The sequence below is a fragment of the Salmo salar genome, chromosome ssa10, assembly GCF_905237065.1.
Source record: "Salmo salar chromosome ssa10, Ssal_v3.1, whole genome shotgun sequence".
In the NCBI taxonomy this organism is placed as follows: Eukaryota; Metazoa; Chordata; class Actinopteri; order Salmoniformes; family Salmonidae; genus Salmo; species Salmo salar.
In genome coordinates this window covers 31,741,173-31,766,053 of record NC_059451.1, presented here as the reverse complement: position 1 = coordinate 31,766,053, position 24,881 = coordinate 31,741,173, and the positions used below count along the sequence as shown (strand labels likewise).

The 24,881-nt window shown below is 43.5% G+C and overlaps 2 protein-coding genes across 2 annotated transcripts; one reads left to right on the top strand and one right to left on the bottom strand.

The window, feature by feature from the left end:
- Positions 1–932: 932 nt before the first annotated feature.
- On the bottom strand, positions 933–14,229 carry LOC106560238 (protein sel-1 homolog 3). Its single transcript, XM_014122890.2, has 24 exons — positions 13,944–14,229; positions 12,782–13,352; positions 12,436–12,562; positions 11,662–11,783; positions 11,325–11,440; positions 10,228–10,292; positions 9,903–10,026; positions 9,617–9,749; positions 9,344–9,484; positions 8,988–9,208; positions 8,698–8,877; positions 8,487–8,609; positions 8,216–8,356; positions 8,044–8,106; positions 7,780–7,956; positions 7,545–7,672; positions 5,264–5,347; positions 4,886–4,967; positions 4,610–4,685; positions 4,285–4,388; positions 3,992–4,113; positions 3,767–3,881; positions 3,304–3,367; positions 933–2,752 (listed from the first exon to the last, which is right to left on the bottom strand). Exons 1-24 carry the CDS (start codon positions 14,007–14,009, stop codon positions 2,451–2,453), a joined length of 3,447 nt encoding a protein of 1,148 aa, XP_013978365.1. The 5' UTR covers positions 14,010–14,229; the 3' UTR covers positions 933–2,450.
- An 8,229-nt stretch (positions 14,230–22,458) lies between these two features.
- On the top strand, positions 22,459–24,881 carry LOC106560352 (proteasome subunit beta type-11-like). Its single transcript, XM_014123190.2, has one exon. The coding sequence runs from the start codon at positions 22,576–22,578 to the stop codon at positions 23,827–23,829; it is 1,254 nt and encodes a 417-aa protein (XP_013978665.1). The 5' UTR covers positions 22,459–22,575; the 3' UTR covers positions 23,830–24,881.

Genomic DNA, 24,881 nt, shown 5'->3' with positions numbered 1-24,881 from the left:
ATCATTGCTATGATTTCTCAAATATTGATTCGTACATTACCAATCTATTCTTTCAGACTGAGTAATGTTATAGTAATGAAAGAAAATATGCAGGTAGAGAAAGTTCTGGAACTGGTGATAACCTTGGATAAATAGTTGAATACTCAGCTGTTTCAAATAAATGTTGGTCTTTATTTTCTGAAAGGACAGTTTATTGACTATGGTTTAATGCATGGCTTAGACCACGCATCAACTCAATCTCTGTATGTCCTGGATGTTGACAAAGTCGAAAAGTCTAAATGAATAAAAAATAACCATAAATAATTATAAAGGTTGCCCGTGGGAAACATTTCTATTAAATGAGTTTGACTAAACAGAATAGTATTACAAAGCACAACGTGATAGCAGTTAAACTGTCTCATTTATTACATTTGGCCACAGTGTTTGTTGGCAATTACTCTTGTTCATCAGTGTTTGTTGTTGCCAAGATTCAAGGTAATATCAATCGTCATATAATGATTAAATAACTGCATATTAATGAGAGAGAAAGAGAGAGCCACAGTTGTAGTTTATGCTGTAAATAACAGCTGATCAAGCAAATACTAGAAAGGATGCTGCTGTTTAGCTCCTAGAAGTTCCCCAACCTATTATGAAATCCATAACTCAGATACAGAGTAGCAGTTCTACCATCCCCATAATACGAAATCCTTATCTGAAGTACTGCATCTACATAATGATGGGGCTTAGTGTGTTTCACAGAATACAATCATATCTCACTCATTGACCCACATACGGAGAACAGACAGTTCATTGCATGAAGAAAATTCAGACTTAAACCCTGTGTTACGTTCGTCGTAAGAAGGAGACCAAGGTGCCGCATGGTAGGCGAACATTTTCTCTTTATTCAAATGAACACCGTCAAAACAACAAAAATACAAGAACGAACGTACAGTTCTGCAGGCTACACAGAAACTAACAAAACAACAGCAGCTATACAAAATCAAGATCCCACAAAAACCCAGTGGGAAAAGGCTGCCTAAATATGATCCCCAATCAGAGACAACGAAAGACAGCTGCCTCTGATTGGGAACCATTTCAGGCCAACATAGAAATACATAATCTAGAATGCCCACCCAAATCACACCCCGACCTAACCAAATACAGGAATAAAAAGGATCTCTACGGTCAGGGCGTGACACCCTGGGCAAGGGTCAAGGAATGCTGCACACACTGCACATACTCTTGCGGACCCCCCATATTTACTCTGAGTAACCCATCATAGTTACAGTTGAAGTCGGAAGTTTACATACACTTAGGTTGGAGTCAATAAAACTTGTTTTTCAACCACTCCACACATTTCTTGCTAACAAACTATAGTTTTGGCAAGTCAGTTCGGTTGTGCATGACACAAGTCATTTTTCCAACAATTGTTTACAGACAGATTATTTAACTTATAGTTCACTGTATCACAATTCCAGTGGGTCAGAAGTTTACATACACTAAGTTGACTGTGCCTATAAACAGTTAAATAATTTAAAGGTAATGCTACCAAATACTAATTGAGTGTATGTAAACTTCTGACCCACTGGGAATGTGATGAAAGAAATAAAAGCTGAAATAAATCACTCTACTATTATTCTGACATTTCACATTCTTAAAATAAAGTGGTGATCCTAACTGACCTAAGACAGGAAATTTTTACTAGGATTAAATTTCAGGAATTGTGAAAAACTGAGTTTAAATGTACTGTATTTGGCTAAGGTGTATGTAAACTTCCGACTTCAACTGTATGTATGATTCATAACCCTTACCAATAAATCAAGCAGATTCTGGACAACTGCTCAGACAAAAACTGTAATAAGTTAACCAGCAGAAACTAGTCCTTCTAATCGGTCTTGGACTAACCTAACGTACCGGCCCCAAACAGACAGACGTTTAGGAGCCACAGAAAAAAACGTGTGATTCAGCACCATGCGGCTGAAACAAAACAACCAGATAGCAGACTCATACACCTACAGATGTAGGATCTTAATTTGCCCTATATTGTCACAGTAAAATAATCCTGCAGCAACAGGTTTTGAACATTTAGTCCACAATGTTGCTCGGCGGTTAGGCTATTAGCTGGCCAAAAGTAGGCTACATGAAAAGTGCAATACTGTTAATGTAACCGTTTGTAAATGTGAGTTTTCTGTGAATTTATGCAAATCACAAAGTTCATCTGCATTTCCTGCTGTACAGAAAAATTCTCAGCAACAAAAGAGTGATCAAATTAAGATCCTACATCTGTATCAGTCATATGATTCTGTTCACTCCCACTTGTCAGTTAAAATTAGTCAGATATCTCAGAAAATGCAGTTTTATAATATTTACAGGCTTGCTTCCCAACATAAAGCATATACATTCCTTTATATGTTATCTCCTGTCTCAGGCATTTCCTGTGTTGTAATTTCCTGTGCTGTGTAAGACAACTATCAGAGCAGATGATGGAGGATCAATGTGCAGAGGACACAGAGACACACCCCAGACACAGTAACAGCCAGGTCAACCGTCTGCTGCACTCTCTGTCCATCCCTCAGTAGAATGGACCATAGACCCTGGGCCATTCTAACAGTTCTGGACATTCTGTCTTCTCTCCTGATGGGGTCATTCTGATCCTGCTGTCCATTCCCATTGACTTCTGCTTGATTGACAGGGGATGTCCCTGTCCTGTCATCTACTGCACGGTCAGTGGTATGCCTACGTTGTCTAGCTGGGATGTGCACTTGGAGACACTCTGGGGGCAGAGAAACAGTTTACCAGTCAAGCATTGATGTAATAAATCACAAGAGTTTGTCATGAAAAAACAATGGGTCGGTTTTACAATTTAACATAGGCTTTCTATATTTACAAAAGAGGGGACAAATATAAATATGACACATGCAGAACGGTACAGTATTCCAATGGTGGCTGGTGTTGCTTTAAATCGGAGGACGTTCTCATTGTAATGGCTGGAATGGAATAAATGGGACAGTATCAAACACATGGTTTCCAAGTTTTTGATACCATTCCATTGATTCCAATCCAGCCATTATTATGAGCAGTCCTCCCTTCACCAGCCTCCTCTGATGTATTTAACAGTAGGCTGTAGCTGTAACACAACAAGTTTGTGACAGATAACCAACTGAGGCAACAGTACCACCGTGTGGCATTCATATGTAGATGCCTATACAGAGGTGGTGATAAAATATGGAAATGTGATCATGATAGGTGGACATTAAGACTATTCACTATTACACTGAAATGTAACAGTATTTTAGCAAGGAGGTACTCAGGAAACTGACTTACCCAGAGCACTTTGGATTAGCACAGTAACCAGAGCAATGATGAGAGTAACAACAGATATATAAACCTGGAAGACAGGATTTACAGGATCACATTTGCATTTCCTTTGAAATTGTCTTGCATTTTATTTTGTTAAAAACCATGAGCTATCCCACTTGGCAAAAAACAGGTTGAATCAACTTTGTTCCCATGTCATTTCAACCAACATAATCAATGTGAAGAGGTTGAATCAATGTGGAAAACTGATTGGATTTGCAAAAAGTCATCAACGTAAAGCCATTTCGTCTTTTTTTTCACCCCAAATTTAACCTAAATCCAATGACATGACGAAATTTGAACTGACGTCTGTGGCCAGTGGGATGTGATTGATATAGACATTGCCATATGGGTCTGACTAGTCATGGTCAGATCACATGGTGAGCAGGAGAAACACCGATCCTTGTCATACTTAAAGATAAAGGCCTACCAATGACAGCTGTATAGGGTCTTGAGTAATTTTTCTCCAGGATTTTCCCATGCGGACTCTGAGTAGAGCTAAAGTACATGGTGTCAGATCCTCATCTTCATCCAACTCTACACATCTATGGGGGAAAAACAGAACAAAACAAAAACAAAGCATTGGCCTACACAGTCTATTATTCATTAGTCATGATGAGTCTGATATGATTCTGCTAAGTAGAAGGGGAAGTACCTTTGTAAGAGTCTCTCCACCACAATGTCCAGCCCATCATGAATTGATATGTTTAATCTGTCTCTGATGATCAATGGGACATCATGTCCCTCTTCTGCTAAAACCACCAACTTATATATTCCCTGAGAGTTCATAAGGGAAAAAATCATTATAAGAACAGAAATCAAAAACATGCAAACTGACATGTATGAATGCATTGTAATTCTGATTACTGTTACTTTTACAGAAGGCTCAAATATTCTGGAGGCTTAATTGTAGCATGTAAATGACAGTGATAATACATGGTAAGACACCTGAGGACTGCCTGCCAGGGCTGCTCTGCTGTACAGTGATATAGCCTGATCAACAGCTCCTAGCCTGCTGCTTGAGTAGTAGTAGTCGCCCATCTTCAGCAAACCTGGAACCAGAGCGATAGCCTGAGTGTCAGTCTGTGCCATCATGCCAACTCATTGTCACTCTTTGTAATGCCAAATGTTTGGCTTGACAATGAAAGCAATGGAGTTGGCAAGAGCACAAACAGATCTGGGACCAGGCTAACAGAGAAACAGGTGCTTTATGTAAACTAGCTTTTCCACTACTGACTAGAGGCTGTGATGACACTGTAGGACAGGAACTCACCAGAATCATGTGGGGCATAGTTCATTGTGGAATGGTTATAATACCTCCATTGACAATCATAGCTCTGCTTCAACTCCTGCAATCAAAAAAGAGTGGTAATTCAAGTGTATGATATGGCTTATGGTAATGAATGTCTCTCTGTCAAGGCCCTGGGGTGTCTTTGTGTGTCTCTCAAATGAATGTGTCACTAAATCTGAACTAATTGGCTTTAGAAGAATATGACAGATGCAGTACATTTCCATGACAAAATAAGAATTCAAATACCATACTCCTTACCTCACATAGGTAGGCAACATTATTCTGGGCCACTCCCAAACCTGTTTCAGCGGCAAGGGCATACCTGACCAGAGCCTCGCCCCTTTAGGAACAATACAGAAAAAACTCTACAACAATACAACAGGCTAATATTAACCCATACCCATGTACACACACACGCACACACACACACACACACACACACACACACACACACACACACACACACACACACACACACACACACACACACACACACACACACACACACACACACACACACACACACACACACACACACACTCACAAACACTGTAACATCTGTAACTCGATTTGACAAATCAAATGAATATGAGGGAAATTGGACTGATGAACTAGAGTTTATTTTGCTTCTCTCACCGGGAGCCCTGGAGGTAGACTTGGAGAGCCTCTCTTACGATGTATCCCAGGTAACCATTCTGCTCACAGATCTGTTTCAGCATGCTAGAGGGCAGGACAACATAATACATAAAACAAGTATTGAATCAGAGAGGTTCATCACATAACGACATCAACAAAGTATTGTTATTATCATGACATCATTATTACCATAAAACAACAGAAAGTTGTTTCCACAAAGTTTGCTGCTTCAGTGTCTTTAGATATTTTTTGTCAGATGTTACTATGGAATACTGAAGTATAATTACAAGCATTTCATAAGTGTCAAAGGCTTTTATTGACAATTACATGAAGTTGATGCAGAGTCAATATTTGCAGTGTTGAACCTTCTTTTTCAAGACCTCTGCAATCCACCCTGGCATGCGGTCAAATTAACTTCTGGGCCACATCCTGACTGATGGCACCCCATTCTTGCATAATCAATGCTTGGAGTTTGTCAGAATTTGTGGGGTTTTGTTTGTCCACCCGCCTCTTGAGGATTGACCACAAGTTCTCAATGGGATTAAGGTCTGGGGAGTTTCCTGGCCATGGACCCAAAATATCAATGTTTTGTTCCCCGAGCCACTTAGTTATCACTTTTTCCTTATGGCAAGGTGCTCCATCATGCTGGAAAATGCATTGTTCTTCACCAAACTGTTCCTGGATGGTTGGGAGAAGTTGCTCTCGGAGGATGTGTTCTTAGGCATGTGAGTGAGCCCAATCCCTTGGCTGAGAAGCAACCCCACACATGAATGGTCTCAAGATGCTTTACTGTTGGCATGACACAGGCCTGATGGTAGCGCTCACCTTGTCTTCTCCGGACAAGCTTTTTTCCGGATGCCCCAAACAATCGGAAAGGGGATTCATCAGAGAAAATGACTTTACCCCAGTCCTCAGCAGTCCAATCCCTGTACCTTTTGCAGAATATCAGTCTGTCCCTGATGTTTTTCCTGCAGAGAAGTGGCTTCTTTGCTGCCCTTCTTGACACCAGGCCATCCTCCAAAAGTCTTCGCCTCACTGTGCGTGCAGATGCACTCACACTTGCCTGCTGCCATTCCCGAGCAAGCTCTGTACTGGTGGTGCCCCGATCCCGCAGTTGAATCAACTTTAGGAGATGGTCCTGGCGCTTGCTGGACTTTCTTGGGCGCCCTGAAGCCTTCTTCACAACAATTAAACCACTCTCCTTGAAGTTCTTGATGATCCGATAAATGGTTGATTTAGGTGCAATCTTACTGGCAGCAATATTCTTGCCTGTGAAGCCCTTTTTGTGCAAAGCAATGATGACGGCACTTGTTTCCTTGCAGGTAACCATGGTTGACAGAGGAAGAACAATGATTCCAAGCACCACCCTCCTTTTGAAGCTTCCAATCTGTTATTCGAACTCAATCAGCATGACAGAGTGATCTCCAACCTTGTCCTCGTCAACACTCACACCTGTGTTAACGAGAGAATCACTGACATGATGTCAGCTGCTCCTTGGCAGGGCTGAAATGCAGTGGAAATGTTTTTGGGGAATTCAGTTCATTTGCATGGCAAAGAGGGACTTTGCAATTAATTGCAATTCATCTGATCACTCTTCATAACATTCTGGAGTATATGCAAATTGCCATCATACAAACTGAGGCAGCAGACTTTGTGAAAATTAATATTTGTGTCATTCTCAAAACTTTTGGCTACGACTGTACACATTTGGCACAGAACACCTAGGACTACAATAAACTCAGTGACTAAAGGTTTACTCTTACTCTGACACATCAGCCCTGATCTAAGATATTTTTGTGACACTAACAGCTTCATCTGGGGATTGATAAGACATGAGTAACTCAGCACTACGCAGGGTCTCTCGCTCTAAGCCATGCTTTGACAGTGGCACTTATTTTTATATATGCAAATACACAGGTCCTTGAATTAGTCCAGCATTTAGTCAGATGACACTTTTCTGCAGGCTACCCTCTGGTCCACTGCACCAGAGGGTAGCCTGCAGAAAAGTGTCATCTGACTAAATGGTGGTTTGAGCGTTGGAGCCTAGTGGTTTGAGCGTTGGACTAGTAATTGAAATAGTTGCAAGTTCGAATCCCCGAGCTGACAAGGTACAAATCTGTTGTTCTGCCCCTGAACAAGGCAGTTAACCCACTGTTCCTAGGCCGTCATTGAAAATAAGAATTTGTTCTTAACTGACCTGCCTACTTAAATGGTCAAAGGTCAAATAAAAAATAAAAAAAACAGGAGTTTTCTTCACTCCCTGAGCGGATAAGAGACTTACATCACAGCCCTCTCTGTGTCCCGGGAGACCCCCTCCAGGTTTCCTGTGGACAGATACCAGGCCGCCTCCACCGCCCCGTCCACGTGACCATAGAGGGAGGAGTTTAGGAAGAGATGAAACGCAGCAGTCTGGGGAGTACAGAAAACACAATGAAAACACCCTTCATAAATCTGTAAAAGGCTTCCAACTTAAAACTCAAGTTGCTTTCAAAAAGGGTGGATGAGGTTGGTCCTACCTCATTCTTTTCTGGGTTGTGTGGGTTCTTCCCATTTAAGTGATACACACCCAGGTTAAACATGCCGTCATGACTGCCATTGTGGGCAGCCTGTTCAAAGTACTTGTAGGCAGTCTTGTAGTCTCTCAGTATGGTGCTGTAATACCATCCCAGCCCATTCAAGGCTTGGACTGAACCCTGGGGGTCAGCGATGCACATTAAAGGCAAGCACACATAGACACACATAAACACACATCACAAGGTAGAGTATTACAGCACACATACCTTGGCTGCAGCTTTCTCCAATATCTGAAGACCCAGAGTCATGTTCCTCTTCACCCCCTGTCCCTGGAAAGACCATTATCAATCAGTCCTCTAATCAGTCTACACATACACAACACATATCTGGCAATATTGAAGTCCTATATCCCCTACTTACACAAGACATGATGCTTACCTTAAATAATAAGATAGAGTACTCATACATGGCTGCAGGATCCTCCAGCTCCATGGCACTCTTAGTGTACCACTTAACTGCACTCCCAACGTCCTTAGAGACACCATTTTGACCCCAGAATAGAAGCTTTGCTAGAAGTTTCTGCATAAATGAAGTTGTGTCATTTTCAGATGAATTCCCTTGAATCATTCCTAACTTGACGTAGAAGACACTTCTAAGTACTTTAGTCTAAAAGTGCAATGATTTCTAAGTATTTTGATATATACTGTACCTGTGACTCAACGTCTCCTCTGTCAGCTTGAAATTTGATATACTGAAAGGTGTCACCTGTCTCATGAGTTAGGCTGTTCAGGTGGTCCTCATTGCTTATAAGAATGTGCTCAGTGATATATTGCTTGGGGTGAGAGGAAATGTATGGTTAAGAGTTATACTAATGTAACAGTACAACTAAAGTTCCTCAAGTCCTTTTTTTATAAATTCACCTGATTCCCCAGTACCCGCCCTTGGTCAATACTGGTCTGTGCCCCAACATTGGAGTAGTAACTGTACGCCATGTCAAAGTCTTTGGGGAACCCGTCAATTCCTTGTGTGTGTTTGTAGCCCAAATGCATGAGGGCTAAACGGTTGTCTCCCAGTGCACCAATCAGACTGTAGACATGACCCTGGAATACACAGAGGTCATAACAAGGTCACTCATCATGGGTCCGGGGTCACATACAGCTCATGACAAAGGTGGCATTACCAGTGATGAGGTCAGGTGACTGGTCGCTACCTGCTGTTGGTCCACAGGGGCCCCCAGGCCAGCCAGGTGGATGGTGGAGAGCAGCAAGGAGGCGTGGTGGTAGCCATAGCAGGAGGACATCTGCAGCAGGGCTATCAGGGAGGAGGTGGTGGTGGAGTCCATCTGGTTGCTTCCTCTATTGGACAGTCTATTCACTACATGCTCAAACAATCTTCTTCCAAGGTGAAGGGGTGTTCTCCTGTTCTTAGTTCCTACAGGTATCAATGGAGTAGATACTGTAAATGTAACCAAGAATATGTGAGGTGCAGTAAAACACTACCTGCAGGTGATGTAGGTTTAAGTACATAAGGCACCTGTATGAGATGGGTAGCCTATAGGTAATATACCTGTGGTGAAGTCCTTTTGCTGGGTCTCTAAGAAGGTGAAAAGTGCACGGTGCTTCTTCTGTGCTTCCCAGGTCCATGTCTGGCTACATGTATTCTGTCCAAACCTTCTCCATAAACTGATGTAGTGAGAGTGACACAAACCTGAAAAATCTAACTCAGTCAGATCTGGTTTCTCCATAATAATGTGGCATAAAACTCCCCCAGACTCCATTTGGTGTTGGCACACCACTCACACAGATGACTAAACATGAATCTACACAGTATAGAGCTCACCTGTCATAAAGACTTCCTGGTTGTGTGTCACAGCCTGAAGAAAGGCTGCAGTGACTTCTCTGATAACATCACACTCTCTGTGAGTCTTTTCCAGGCCCTCTAATGTCTTGGCAGGGGAAAGGAAGTTGATCACCTGTAATATATTTAACTGTCATTATACTGTAACAACATGAAAATATACCTCTTAATACAGTAGTACAGTAAGGCCTATATAGTACATTTCTGTGCATTTTCATTTCTCATATTGAACAATTGTTTAAAAAAAATTCAAGGCATTTGGACACACCTTTTCTGTGCCCAAACGATAGTATTTGATTGGTCCAAAATAGCCATGGAAACCTGGCATGAACCTGCCCCCTCCAATCACAAAGTATCCACCAGTGTCATTGTAATGGATGTCACTCTGAAAGCTGCAAAATATTCAGAACTCAACATTCAAAAGAAATAGACACTAAGTTATGCAAAGCCCTCCTCAATGCTTTTGGTGCAGTTTGAAGTGTGCTAGTCTTAAAAACACCAAAGTTCACTCCAATCCCTTTTCTGTGTTTACATATCAAAATATTTATGGCTAAAAAAAGCTTGTAATTATCCAAAAAGCTTTGATGGCTTACTCAAATATGTGTGTGTGCTCCACCATTCCTCCCAATGTCATTTCAGGTTTAACTTGCAGTGTCACCTGAAAGACACACAAGACATACATTTATAATCATAGCCCCAAAACTCCAAACTACAATATATAAAGTATGTATAAATATCATGATGTGAAAAGATGGGATGTAGATTCTGACATGGGACTTTAATGATATACCCCATTCCTAACGGTAGCACCCTAAGCTACCAATTGTGTCTCTGATGTACTGTATGCATATGTTGTTGCTGTATGTACACTGAACAAAAATATAAACAAAACATGTAAAGTGTTGGTCCCATGTTTCATGATCTGAAATAAAAAATCCCAGACAGTTTCTATACACACAAAAAGCTTATTTATCTCAAAGGTTGTGTACAAATGTGTTTACATCCCTGTTAGTAAGCATTTATCCTTTACCAAGTTTATCCATCCACCTGACAAGTGTGGCATATCAAGAAGCTGATTAAACAGCATGACCATTACACAGGTGCACCTTGTGCTGGGGACAATAAAAGGCCACTTTAAAATGAGTAGTTTTGTCACACAACACAATGCCACAGATATCACAAGTTTTGAGGGAGCGTGCAATTGGCATGCTGTCTGCAGGAATGTCCACCAGAGCTGTTGCCAGATAATTCAAATGTTCATTTCTCTACTATAAGCTGCCTCCAATGTCGTTTTAGAGAATTTGACAGTACGTCCAACTGGCCGCAGACCACATGTAACCACGCCAGCCCAGGACCTCCACATCCGGCTTCTTCACCTGTGGGATCGTCTGACGGGCGGTGGGTGATGAGGATTATTTATGTCTGTAATAAAGGCCGTTTGTGGGGAAAAACGAATTCTGAATGGCTGGGCCTGGCTCCCTAGTACCACTGCCCAGTCATGTGAAATCCATAGATTAAGGCCTAATGAATTCATTTAAATTGCCTGATTTCTTTATATGAAATGCAACTTAGTCAAATATTTTCAATTGATGCATGTTGCATGTAGACTTCTGTTCATTATATTTTGCTGGTGACATATCCGATTTCCCATCATTGGAATAATAGTTTATTAAATTCAATTGTATGGTACCTTGGAGCCTTGTATGAAGCAGTCTAGTCTGATCCAGGTCCAGAGAGGCAGAGCTGTGTGGGCTCTGAATGCCTGATCTCCCCCAGACACCACACGAACCTGAATTATGATATCTCCTAAACAGTAGACAGTACTTTATTAAATCATAAGACAGACATCTACCATAATGCATGCTGATATCCAATCATAACACGACCTACCGCTCAAAGACACAGCAGCTTGATCACATTCACAGCCCAACATTACATCATAAGTATCAAGTGAGACCGAAACAGAACAAATACACACTGACATCCTATCAGGTGAATCCACAACAAGCTTCCATGCTATGCCTCACCTGTGTTAGTGAGCTGCATCAGAGGAGTGTCATATTTGCTGTTCTGATCAACATGATGGATGATTCCACACAGTTTCTTGTCACACCACTGCACCAGAAAGACCCATATAGACACTGTGATACTGGGGAAAGGGAGATTAATGAGATCTTTCACATTCCATTTTCTGTGTCACTGTTCCATAGCTGCCGCAGGGAGGAGATTTAATGAATTTGTGTAGTTGTAATCTGTGATTATATCTTGATTAGATTTTAGATTATGCATCCATCCTTAAGCATCCATAAAGCATGTCCACTGGTATCATCTTCTACATAGGTTTGTTTGCTGATCTTTCAATGCATTGTTTAAAGCATGTAAACAATAAAGAACTGTAGCATATGGAAATGTATATGCTAAGTGAATTAAAAATGGAAGTGAAATGAGCTGTCAGATTGAAATGACAGAGATCTTTCTGTAACTGACCTAAGGAGGTGCATGGAGTCAGAAACATCAGATGACTGAAACTAGCTTTTTCTAAATGCTAAATCATGGACCCTTTTAGTTGAACTTTAAAATAACTCACTTTGTAAGAGAGGTCACAATATATTGTATAATTCATTTGGCATTATACTGGTTATAACTATTCATGTTTATGTGAGTCATTCCAGGTGACATTGTCAGTGCACTTGCAGAGTTGTTGTCCACAAGACTACCCAAAGGATCAGCTCTCATGATAACGTAGGGAAATGTGTCATGAATGCAAATAAATACTATTTAGAGGGAAGTTAAATCCAAACCTGGGCTTCTCCACAGTGAGGACACGATCTCTCTCAAGATCTCTGTTGATGAAAGGGTGGATCTTGCGAATCACTCCAAAACTCTTTCCAGTGCTAACCATTGGAAATGTCAACATATCCACAGTGTCTACAAATCAATTCAAGAAAATATTAGTATACACTACAACTATAACAAGGACAGAGAATACCTTCTTTAACAAAATAAATAATATGTCAGTATTTTTCTTTCTATGTCTCAATTCACTGGCACCAAACTGTTTATCATAAAGTGTACGTGACAGCAATGTGAGTCTAATTGTAACACACACATATAGTACAAAACATGATTGGTTGATTGAGACCAGACCTGACTCATGTGGGCACTGGTGGATTCTGTCTCTGGTCAGCTGCCACATAAGATCAGCCATCCAGGAGAAGCACCCAGGATAAAGTCTAGCTGGACGCTCAGAGGGAAGTACTGCCTGAAGCACTTTGAACGTCCTCACCAGGGACCCATTGTATGTGCTGGTCCTATTCACGTGGCCTTTGTCTCCTTTGTCTTGCTCAAGGTGGTCCAACCAGGCTCGAACCATCACATTATGGACGTCCAATGTGCGCCTCATGAAGAGGTCCTTTCTGTAGGCCATGCCTGGAGGGAACCAAAGCTTCACTGGATGAGTCCTGGGGACATGGAGGTGTCTGTGGTTGGTCCATCTCCTCCTGAAGACAGCCACTCCTGTCTTGGTCTGTGTGGAGACCACCACCTCCACTCCCACCTCACAGGCCCTGGAGCACTGGTAACTAACTTGGACCACTGAGCCATGCATCACTTTGTCTGGGACCAAGTCAAACTGTATGGAATCGCCATGCAGCATTGAGCTCTCTCCAGCTGGGGATGAGGAGGTAGACATGGTGTGGGTTGAAGACTCACATAGTGCCTGGTCGAGATGAATTAAATATAGGTGGAAATTAGCTGGATTCAACAGTAACGTTATGTCCATTGCATAGCATGCTTGCTTGGTGTTCAGAATACCTCTCCTTGAATGGTTTACTATAATAAATGGGTAATGTCTGTAGTGTATTATCCCTTTATAAAACCAAGAAAACTGAAATAATGAGTAAAGCCTGTGGGAATTTTCCTCACTCTAACTTGTTTGAAAGATTCATTCGGAGATGCCTCCAGGCTGCACTGGTGACTATCAGTGTGTTATGGCTGGAATATAATCACTTTTGTTGGAATTTAAGACTGGTAAAAGGCATATTCATACAGATTTAAATTGCTGAAAATGGCCAAAAGCATCGTGGGCCTAGTCTGGTATGTACATATTAAACATCACATTTGAAACGAGGTAAACTAATGACCAGGCACTAAATGTGACATTTGAGGATATTAGTTGTGATGTGTGGTGGTAGTCTGTAAACTACACACAAATATTTACACAAGTTTGCAATTTATTCAAATAGACTACAGTTTACATAGCCATATTCATTATCCTTGTATTAGATACTCAATTATGTATATTTCTTACCAGCGACAAAACAATTACAACGGTGACAGCATGTCCACAAAGGTTAAAACTTTCAAAAACGTTCATTTTCAAGTGTGGATTTCATACAATCCTTGAATTCTGTCTTGACGATTTTTTTAGGACTATATCGAATGTTATTTAATGTTCAAATTGTGGTTATAATTCTATTAATGTGATAAATTCAATGTTATGAATCCAAATACAGCTTTCTGTTGCGTTGCCTCGTTACTCCTCACTTCCGTGATACAGGTGGAGCTATGTGGTAGCACTTGTTCTGCGGGTGGAGCATATTACGCCGTGCAAAAGTAGCCTGACGACACACTAAATCCTTCCGCTACTCTGTCGTTCGCTACATACTTTATAGTAAACCTGTCGGACACAGCCCCCGACAGAGCCAGTGACCCTTTGGCGAGGTTGTGCAGAGTGCCAAAAAATATGATTTATTAAACATCTCATAAACATCATCATTGGATACATTTGTAGGCAGTATTTCAGCAACACGTTTCTCCTCATACATCATAATCTCACAGCACCAATGTTCTATAAACACGAGGAAATCAGTTTATCACACAATAAAGCCAAAGACAGTACAGTGTGAAGATAAGCAGAAAGTGCTTCTCCAACAGAAATCCCCAATCACACTTGTAGGCGATGTCTTGGCTGTGCAGAATCACATCAACTGCGCATGTGCAAGTCTTAAAATCCTAGGCACTCCTTCGATATAAAGTTGTTTTTGACGCAAATTAAAATGTGTCAGTTTGTCACTTTCACGAGGTTGTAGTAATAACATGTTCAACTATGTAAAACATTTGCTGGAATCTAGGTTGTGCCTTTCGATTTTGAAAAATGTACAACTAAGGAAGAATTGTTCACCTCTCTCATTGACTTCTCAAAACCCTGCCTGGTCTGTTTCGCAATCGTTCCCGGAAGTCTCGCGATGTTGTGGCTCTGGGTTTAGAAACTGTACTTCCCTTCAGCAGCCTGGCGTCAATATTATCAACAGATTTTATCAACAGAGTATCAACTACCATTCGAATTTAAGACCTAATTTAGCACAAAACAGACACTGGCAGAACATACACTTACAGAAAGGGAGAAATACAGTCCCTAGTGAAAGTCTACACACTCCTTGCATTGTCTAAATATTTTGCTGCCTTAAAATTAAATCTCAGAGAGAATAAATTAGATTTTTTTCTCCTACTGAACTACACAAATTACTCCACATTTTCTAAGTCAAAGAACAAATATAGAACACTTTCCAAGGTCACACATTGTTTTCCAGTATATTTTTCATTAGGAGAACTTGCATGCATGAAACCAAAATTCAGACAATCGATACTTCAGAAATGTAGGGGCAAAAACAAACAAATGGCCAGGCCTTAATTAATTGGGAGCTCCCTTAATGGCCAGTTTTGGGTACCTTTATAGAGCTGCAGAATTTCACTAACTGCTCTCTCAAGGCAGCAGGCCTCAGGAAGCCTTTCAAAGGGAGTGATATAGAATAATTGTTAAACTCATCAGAATACTGGGTAGGGGACCCCACATCCTCTCCTGGAAGAATATTTTTTTTTTTTTGTTTTCAGTATGCTAAATCTTAAATCAGTCCAAAAAAGTCATTATTCGCTATTACTAGGCCTATGTACCTCCCTCTCTTTTCTAATCAATCTTACTGCATTTTGTCAGGAAGCCTAGATAAAACCATACATATACTCATACTGGAGACACATCAGACAACACAGGGTCCCATTAAGCAAATAGGAACCTACTAAAGTAAACAATCCCAGACCCCCTTCCCCTTGTAATCTTATCGTCTAGACCTGTTGCATTGACCTTTGGCTTGAGTTCTGTACTTTCTGTCCCTGGGAGATCAAATAGTCAAAATATGAAACCTGTTGTTTAACAATTCTGCAAAGGCCTGAAAAAGTTGGTGAAGGCTTATCAGCTCTTTTTGTTTCACAACCCTTGTACTAAAAACATTTCTTTGGATCTATTTAACTACATTTTCAAATCAAATCTTATTGGTCATGTACACTTATTTTGCAGATGTTATCGCAAGTGGGACGAAATGCTTATGTTTCTAGCTCCAAAGGTGCAGTAATACATAATTCAAAGCAATACATACAAAACCAAAACAGAAAAAGAAACACATTAAGACATTTTGGAAAGTGTTCCACGCAATGGAAACATTTTTTTTATATAAAATTACTGTCTTACTTAAATCACTGGAGTTATTCAAACTCTATCGAATTGAGAAATAATAATTTGAAATCAAGTCAGATTGACAAAAACTGTTACAGTGATGCTTGTACGAACTCGATCCCAGTAGCAGAGAAACACAGCAAGCAGAGGTAAGAGTAAATCCAGATATTTACTTAAAGTCTTGAAAGAAACAAGGTAACAGCACAAGAGTGCACTAAACATAAGACCTAAGCAAGGATCCAGGCCAACAGAGGAACCTAAATAGCCAGGCAACCAGGAGAACAGAGAGGGCATTCAAACACAGGTGAAACCAATAAGAAACAGGGTAAACTGGAAACAAGGTAAGGGTGCCCTCCAGCAGTAACCCAAGGAAACACACTCAAAATAAAAACAGAAACTGTGACAGGACCCCTCCTTCAAGGAATGGCTCCTGACGTTCCACCAGGGGTAGCTGAACGGTGACGGAAGTCCCGAATGTGTCCAGGGTCCAGAATGTCCTGAGCCGGAACCCAAGATCACTCCTCAGGACCGTAACCCTCACAATCCACGAGATACTGAGTCCCACGCTGGAACTGACGACTGGAGAGGATGCGTCGCACCGTGTAGGCTGGCTGTCCTGCTATCATGCGAGGCGGAGATGGAGGTCGAGTGGCCGGAACCAGAGGACTGAACACCACAGGCTTGAGTCTGGAGATGTTGAAGGTGGGATGAACCTTCATGGCTCGGGGAAGACGAAAACGATAGGCCACTGGATTGATGCGTCGTAGAACCTTGAATGGCCCAACGTACCAGTGTCCCAACTTCCTAGATTACACACATAGAGGCAGATCCCTAGTAGACAACCAGACCATCTGGCCTGGATGCAGGAGGGGACTCGAGCGCTGATGACAGTTGGCCTGTCATTGAACCCGAGCTGAGGACCTCAGGAGCGCTGACCGAGCCCTCTTCCAGGTCCGGTGGCAACAAGAGATGAGAGGTTGAGCAGAAGGGACCACCAGTTCAAGCTCCTAAACTGGAAACAGAGGAGGCTGGTAACCGTACAACACCTGGAATGGTGACAGGCCGGTGGAGGAACACTGGAGAGTGTTGTGTGCGTACTCCACCCAGGGAAGGTGCTGACTCCAAGTGGCGGGGTTGGCAGACACACAGCACTATAAGGTGCTCTCCAGATCCTGGTTCACCCGCTCTGTTTGACCATTGGACGGAGGGTGATAGCCCGAGGACAAACTGGCTGATGACCCCAGAAGAGTACAGAACGCCTTCCAGAATCTGGAGGCAAACTGGGGGCCCCGGTCGGAGACGATGTCCAGAGGAAGTCCGTGAAGGCGAAAAACATGCTGAATGACTAGCTGAGCAGTCTCACGGGCAGATGGAAGCTTAGGCAGCGGAATGAAATGTGCCGCCTTGGAAAAGCGGTCCATAATGACCAGGATGACAGTTTGGCCCTCTGAGGATGGAAGACCTGTGATGAAATCCATAGAGAGATAAGACCAGGGTTGAGAAGGTGTTGGCAGCAGATGAAGAAGCCCCAGAGGCTGCTGACGTGGAGTCTTGTTCCAGGCGTATGTCGGACAGGCAGCCACGGATGTCCGTGTGTCCACCTCCACCAAGGTCCACCAAAACCTCCTCAAAAACTCTAGCGTTCGCTGCCCTTGTGGATGAGAGGTGAGACGTGATGAGTGAGCCCACTGAAGTACCTTGGACCGTGCCCCAAGAGGAACGAAAAGTCTGTCAGAAGGACAGCCGTCAGGAACTGCCTCCCTACCTTGCACCTCCCTCACTGCAGTCTATACCCCAGGACACTGGCGTGAGAATGAGCAACCTGGGGATGATGGACCCAAGCGACCGATCCTCACTGGAGCTGGGAAACTGGCGAGACAGAGCATCCGGCTTCACGTTATTAGACCCCGGACGGTAAGATAACGTGAATCTGAACCGAGTGAAGAAAAGAGCCCAACGAGCCCGTCGGGGATTGAGGCGTTTAGCCTCCTGGATGTAGGCCAGGTTCTTGTGGTCTGTCCAAACCGTAAAAGGATGTTCCGAACCCTCCAACCAGTGCCGCCACTCCTCCAAAGCCAGTTTGACCGCAAGCAGCTCCCGATTGCCGATATCCTCTCCGTTGGAGTGAGACGCCTGGAGAAAAAGGTACAGGGATGAAGCTTTTGGTCTTTAGCCGAGCACTGAGACAGAACCGCACCCACACCAACGTCAGAGGCATCCACTTCTACCATAAAGGGAAGATAAGGATTCACATGAACTAGAATGGGTCCAGAAGAAAACCTGACGTTTCAGGTCCTGGAATGCATTCTCAGCAGCAGAGGTCCAGCTTACATGCCCAGCCGAGCCCTTGGTGAGCTATGTCAATGGCGCTGCCACAGATCTAACGTCTCTCACAAATCTCCGGTAGAAGTTAGCAAAACCCCAAAAACGCTGGACTTGCTTGACAGTGCTGGGCCGCGGCCAGTTGACCACCGCTTATACCTTTTGGGAGTCCATCTGTACACAGCCTTGAGACATGATGTACCTCAAGAAGGAGATCTGAAGAACGTGAAACTCACACTTTCCGGCCTTCATGAACAAGTGGTGAGAGAGGAGTCTTTGAAGGACCTGGCGAAGATGAGGATGTCATCCAGGTATACAAACACGAACTGGTGAAAGAAGTCGCACAGAACATCATTAACCAGGGAATGGAAAATGGCTGCAGCATTAGTAAGTCCAAACGGCATGACACAGTACTCATGTCCATTTGGGGTGTTGAACGCTGTCTTCCACTCGTCTCCCTGTCTGATGTGCACCAGATTGTATGTGTTCCGTAAATCCAATTTTGAGAAAACCGTAGCCCCCTGGAGACTCTCAAAAGATGATGACATAAGAGGCAGAGGGTAACGGTTCTTGATGGTAATGTTATTCAAACCCCGGTAAATCGATACAGGGACGTAATACACCATCACTTTTCCCAACAAAGAAAAAACCCGCTCCTGCAGGTAACGTGGACGGCCGAATAAAATCAGCCTCCAGCACCTCCTTAATATAACTGTTCATGGCTGCAGTCTCTGGACCTGAGAGAGAATACAGCCCTCCTCTTGGAGGATTTGTGCCAGGCAGGAGGGCGATGGCACAATCATAGCACCTGTGAGGAGGCAGTTCGCTGGCCCTTCGTTTGCTGAAGACCTGACCCAGATCCCAGTAATCCTGAGGTATGCGGGAAAGATCAGGCTTGCCATCCCCGGCCGGGGGAACAGGAGCATCGGAAGCCTCCAGATGAGCAGATGAGCAAACCTTCCCGAGGGCCAGTCAATTTGAGGATTATGGATAGAAAGCCATGGATGTCCAAGAACCAGGGGAAGCTCAGGAGTCCACTAGATGTAACTGGATAAGCTCCACATAGTAATCCAGATCTCGTAGCTGAATAGGCATGGTGAGTTGCTTCACCTTCCCAGACCCTAGGGGTTGACCATCCAGCACAGTGACCAACAACGGAATGTCCAGCTTAGTGAGAGGCGCCCCTGTTGGCGAGCTAATGTGCGATCCTGAAAACAGCCGGGAGCCCCAATCTATGAAAGCAGGAATGTCCAACTGCCCATTGTCCCACCGCAGGTTGGCCGGAAGCAAGGTGCGTACCGTGTTGGCAGCTGACTCATCTACTGACGAGTCATCCCGTTTCCCGTCAGCTCGGGACAGGAGGCACGGAAGTGTCCAGACTGTCCACAGTAAAGACAACGTTGCTCGTTAATCCTGCACCTTCTCTCCAGAGTGGAATGTCTGGGGCATTGGCTCCTCTGAAGGATATGAAGGGGAACCAGAGCCGAATTGAGAACTCTGATGGGATACAGAACAAGCAGACGCAGCATAAGGCAGAGGAACAACCCGAAGAATTGACTCCCTCAACGGGACCCGAAACACTGGAGACCACTCGGAACCCCGCCGTTCTCTCACGACGATGTTCCCGAAGCCAGTTGTCAAACCGGATGGCCAGAGCGATGAGCTCATCCAGAGTGTCAGGGTTGTCCCGGGAAGCCAGTTCATCCTTGAGAACCTCGCTGAGTCCGTTCAGAAAGGCTGAGTGAAATGCCTCTGTATTCCAACCGCTCTCAGCGGCGAGCATCCGAAAGTCAATGGCGTAATTCGCTACGCTCCGGCTGCCCTGCAGAAGCACAATGAGTATTTGAGCAGCATTCCTGCCACTGATTGGGTGACCAAAAACCCACATCTCCTGGGTGAAGCTTTGCCAAATAAAACAAATGTCTGATTGCTGCTCCCATATGGCCGTGGCCCAGGCCAGAGCCCGTCCTGATAGAAAGGAGATAACGTATGCCACTCTGGAACGCTCTGTGGGAAACGTTGATGCCTGCAGCTTGAAGACCAGAGAGCATTGGAGCAGGACCCACAACACCTCCCAGGATGTCGCTCATAGTGCTCCGGTGCCGGGAGATGAGGCTCCCGAAGGGAGGAAGATGCTGAGCTGTTAGGGAGTGGAGGGTTAGGAATAGCCACAGGTGCAGCAGCAGTTGCTCCCGTCTGTCCTGTCTGCAGAGCGGACACATGAGTTATTAAATCATCTGACAATGTCTGCAGCCGCGCCTCATGGTGGCCAATCACAGTTCCATGGTGGGTGAGAGCCGACCGTAAATGGTGGAGTTCGGCATGTTCCTCAGATGATTGAAAAATCTCTGCTGGGTCCATTGTTGTCTACTGTTACAGTAATGCTTGTATGAACTCGAACCAAGTTGCAGAGAAACACAGCAAGCAGAGGTAAGGGTAAATCCAGATCTTTACTTAAAGTCTTGACAGAAACAAGGCAATAGCACAAGAATGCACTAAACAAAACATAAGACCTAAGCTAGGATCCAGGCCAACAGAGGAACCGAAATAGCCAAGCAACCAGGTGAACAGAGGGCAATCAAACACAGGTGAAACCAATAAGAAACAATTAGTGTAAACTGGAAACTAGAAACAAGGTAAAGGTGCCCTCCAGCAGTAACCTAAGGAAACACACTCAAAATAAATCAGAAACTGTGACAAAAACGCATCCTATTCAATTATTTATATACCCTATGTATGTTAAACATTTTCCACTGTGTCTCTTACAGCCTGTTTGAGTTCACAACGCCAGGGGCACATCTTATCTTTCACCCAAACACCAGAGATGTGCTCTGTTCGATTAGGAGCGTAATAAAATGAAACAATGGAATGCTGTCAACACTTGATCTTTTCAAATTACTAAGATATTGCATTATTAAAGTGTTTGCTGAAAGCTACTAATAACATATTACTATGAACCATACAGTCAACACTCATTTCACTTGACTTCAACTGATAGACCATGAGTACCATGATGCATGAGATGTTTAATAAAGTATAATTGATGTGATGTTGATTTTTGCCCCTCTGCACAACATCGCTTCAGGGTCACTGGCTTTTTTTCCTATCTAGTGCAATTATTCAATAGAGTAGGTTAGTTCCATGAAGTCTATTTACCTTCCTTATATCATTCTTCATTTTCTGGAAGTATTTTTGGGTTCATGGAAGCTGATTTCATTCTCCCACTGTTTGAAATGTCCTGATAGAAAGGAGGTAAAGAGAGTCACTTTCCTCCAAAAAAAAGCGTGTAACGTTAAGAATAAAAAAAATGTATGCTTATTCCCAATTGGAATTTAGCCTCTGTGTAACCTCTCTAGGGTCAGAGGTCACCATAAAGCAGAACCTGCTTGGTATCCGGGCCCTTAGCTGTAATCCAGTCAGGGTTATTCTCAAGCAATTAAGATGTTCAAATGTATAGCCTACTTTGACCAGAGTGGTCTCAGCTCTGATTTAATGTTTTGACCAGGGGCCCGGAAAACTTGGAGGACGAACGTGTTTGTCTCCCCATATGGATATGTCTGTCTATTGTTTGTCTAATAAACCTTTATAGAATTTGTTCGCCTTATCCTTGTATACAGAATTACCACACCTTGGGCAAATTCACGATTCCTGACCAGTATAGCCTACTTTTTTTTAACACAGGTGTGCAAGTTTTTGGCTCACCAATAGGGGGATAGACTGAACTACAGACACATAATCTAATTTCATCAATCTAAATCAACGCCAGTACAATCAGCATATCAATATGATTTACGAGACAGGTATCGTGTTCAAAAGCACAGTTTTTGATGACTGGCGTGGCTTACTCCACACTTTTTATGCGTCCCAGTAATGAGGTAATGTAATGCTATTGATGTCATGCTACTTGTTTGGACAATACAACTGAGGGATCATTTACTATATAAAAAGGATGCGATTTATTACATTTAGGTCAGTGCATCCCCAATCACAGAGACAAACAGACCCCGACCTGGACTCTCAAAGAAAAAACATAAGAATCAATGATTAACAGTGGAGGGGAATTAAATATGGATAAATAGGTTACTTTACATATTGAGGGACACATTTTTCAATGGCATTACAGGATCTGTGCGGTTTCAAGGACTCTTTTCTCAACTCTAGATGGAATTTTCAAGCTTCACATCGCATGGCCCAGGAAGACACCTGCATGCTTTTTGGGAAGAGAACCAGAGATATATCAAGCAGGGGATTGTCGTGGAGCAACAGTGAGAGCCCACTGCATCTTTATATACCAGCTGCGGAATACCTCAGTGAAAGCCCGATACAGTTTGGCCAAATCAACCCCAACACTGCACCAAACCATATCACCCCCCTTCACCAGGATTCAAACCTACCTTTCCTCTCTTTTCCTCCTGGCTTTCCTCCCTCCTCCTCTCCCTCTGTCCCTCTGCCTTTCCCCATGTCTCATGGCACCACCACCCTGGCCTTCATGTTCCAGGGGGGAGTGATAGCTGCAGCAGACACACGGTCCAGCTGCAATGGGCTGGTGGCCTGCCCAGCCTCCCAGAAGATCCTGCCTGTCCACTCCCACTTGGTGGGCACCACCTCGGGCACATCCGCCGACTGTGCCCTATGGAAGAGGATCCTGGCTCGGGAGCTCCGGCTTTACCAGCTCCGCCATGGCAGAAGGCTGTCCACAGCTGGCGCTGCCAAGCTACTAGCCCACATGCTGCACCCGTTTAAGGGCACTGAGCTGTGTGTGGCAGCCACTCTGTGTGGTTGGGACGGAGGTGAGGTGGAGACAGGTCCTCTTGAGCATGGCAGCAAAGGGGCGGATCAGCAAGAGAACAGATCAAAGATGGGGAGTGAAACAGATGATCTGGAAAAGACATCAGAAAGTGACTCAATCTCTCAAGCAGAGGCACGGGGAAGGAATCCGTGCCTCTCACCAGCCATGAGTCGGCAACACTGTTCTGCTGGAGGTAAACAGTTAGTGCTCTCTGGCCCCAGCTTGTACTATGTCTGCAGTGACGGGACTCGCCTGCAGGGAGCGCTGTTCTCTGTGGGATCTGGCTCGCCCTATGCCTACTCTGTGCTGGACGGAGGGGTACAGTGGGGGCTGACGGTGGAGGAGGCCATCTCACTGGCCAGAGAGGCTGTGTACAGGGCCACACACAGGGATGCATACTCTGGGAACTGTGTGGATGTGTACCATATCACCTCACATGGGTGGACTCGCAGGGACAGAGAGGAACTGAGAGAGGAGTATTACAGAGAGAAGGAGAGAGAAAGAGTGAAGGTGAAGGGAAGGAGGGAGAAACAGGAAGGAGTGGAAGATGGGCAGAGCAGTGGTAGAAAGAAGTGAAACTAAAGAAGGCAAAAGAGAGTTGGAAATAAAGGCTTAGAAGAAGAAAGAAAACAAGAAACTTGTAAGGGACCAATAACTGTACCCTACAGGGTTTTACTGAGATTGTTTGTAGACCGATGAATATTGATCCTTTTTGTAAACATCAGAGGTCATGTGTTAATTTATGTTCAAAACCAGATTATGGACTAGATTATTCACATGATTCACATTTATTCTTGATAGAAATGTAGTGCTTGATTTAGAATTTAGTCTTGAACCACAATGGCGTTGAATTAAAAACATAATAATTTCTGAGAATTGCCAAGAAGACTCTGGAGGCATTAATGCAAGATGTCCCTGGACTGCAGAAGGAAAGTGGGCCACAACCTGGTCCTCAACCTGCATCTACCTTGTTTCCTGTGAATGGGACAACCACGGGGAGTCTATGGTAAGGCTCATAGAGGTTTTGAAGGAGGCTCCTCTCCTCTGGGGTCGGCCCAGGCTGCAGGGCTGGATGAGGATGTGCGGGCCCTGTCCACATGCTGGAGGCTCTGTGCCTCTCGGGAGATAAAAGGGGCACGATCTGCCAGTAGAAAGAAGTAAGGCCAAGAGGTCACTGTTGGGTGCGCCTCTATCTTATCAAAGGATATGCATGGTTTCTTGGGGTAGGGAGGCGGGATAGGTTAATAAGAATAATAATGATATGAATTTATTACATTTCTATAGCGCTTTTCATAGAATCTCAAAGCGCATAAAGAGCAAAAAAACAAACAAGCAATATATCATGACAGGTCAACCAAGGTTGAAGATCAGGTGAGGCTGTAAAATCCATTAAAGTATTTTTTAAGGTAAATCAATCATACTGTGTGTTCAGAGATCTTCAGTACAGTAAAACTACATGTAATTTCTCTCAACAAATAAGAAATATGTGTCATGAAGCCTAATACTGCATTTTCATCATTGTGAACCATCATATTTTCATAAAGATTTTTCTTTATCATGTGTTAACAAACTTCTACTAAATAATAACCCATAATGAACTTCTATAATATCGAAATACCCTTTTCCTC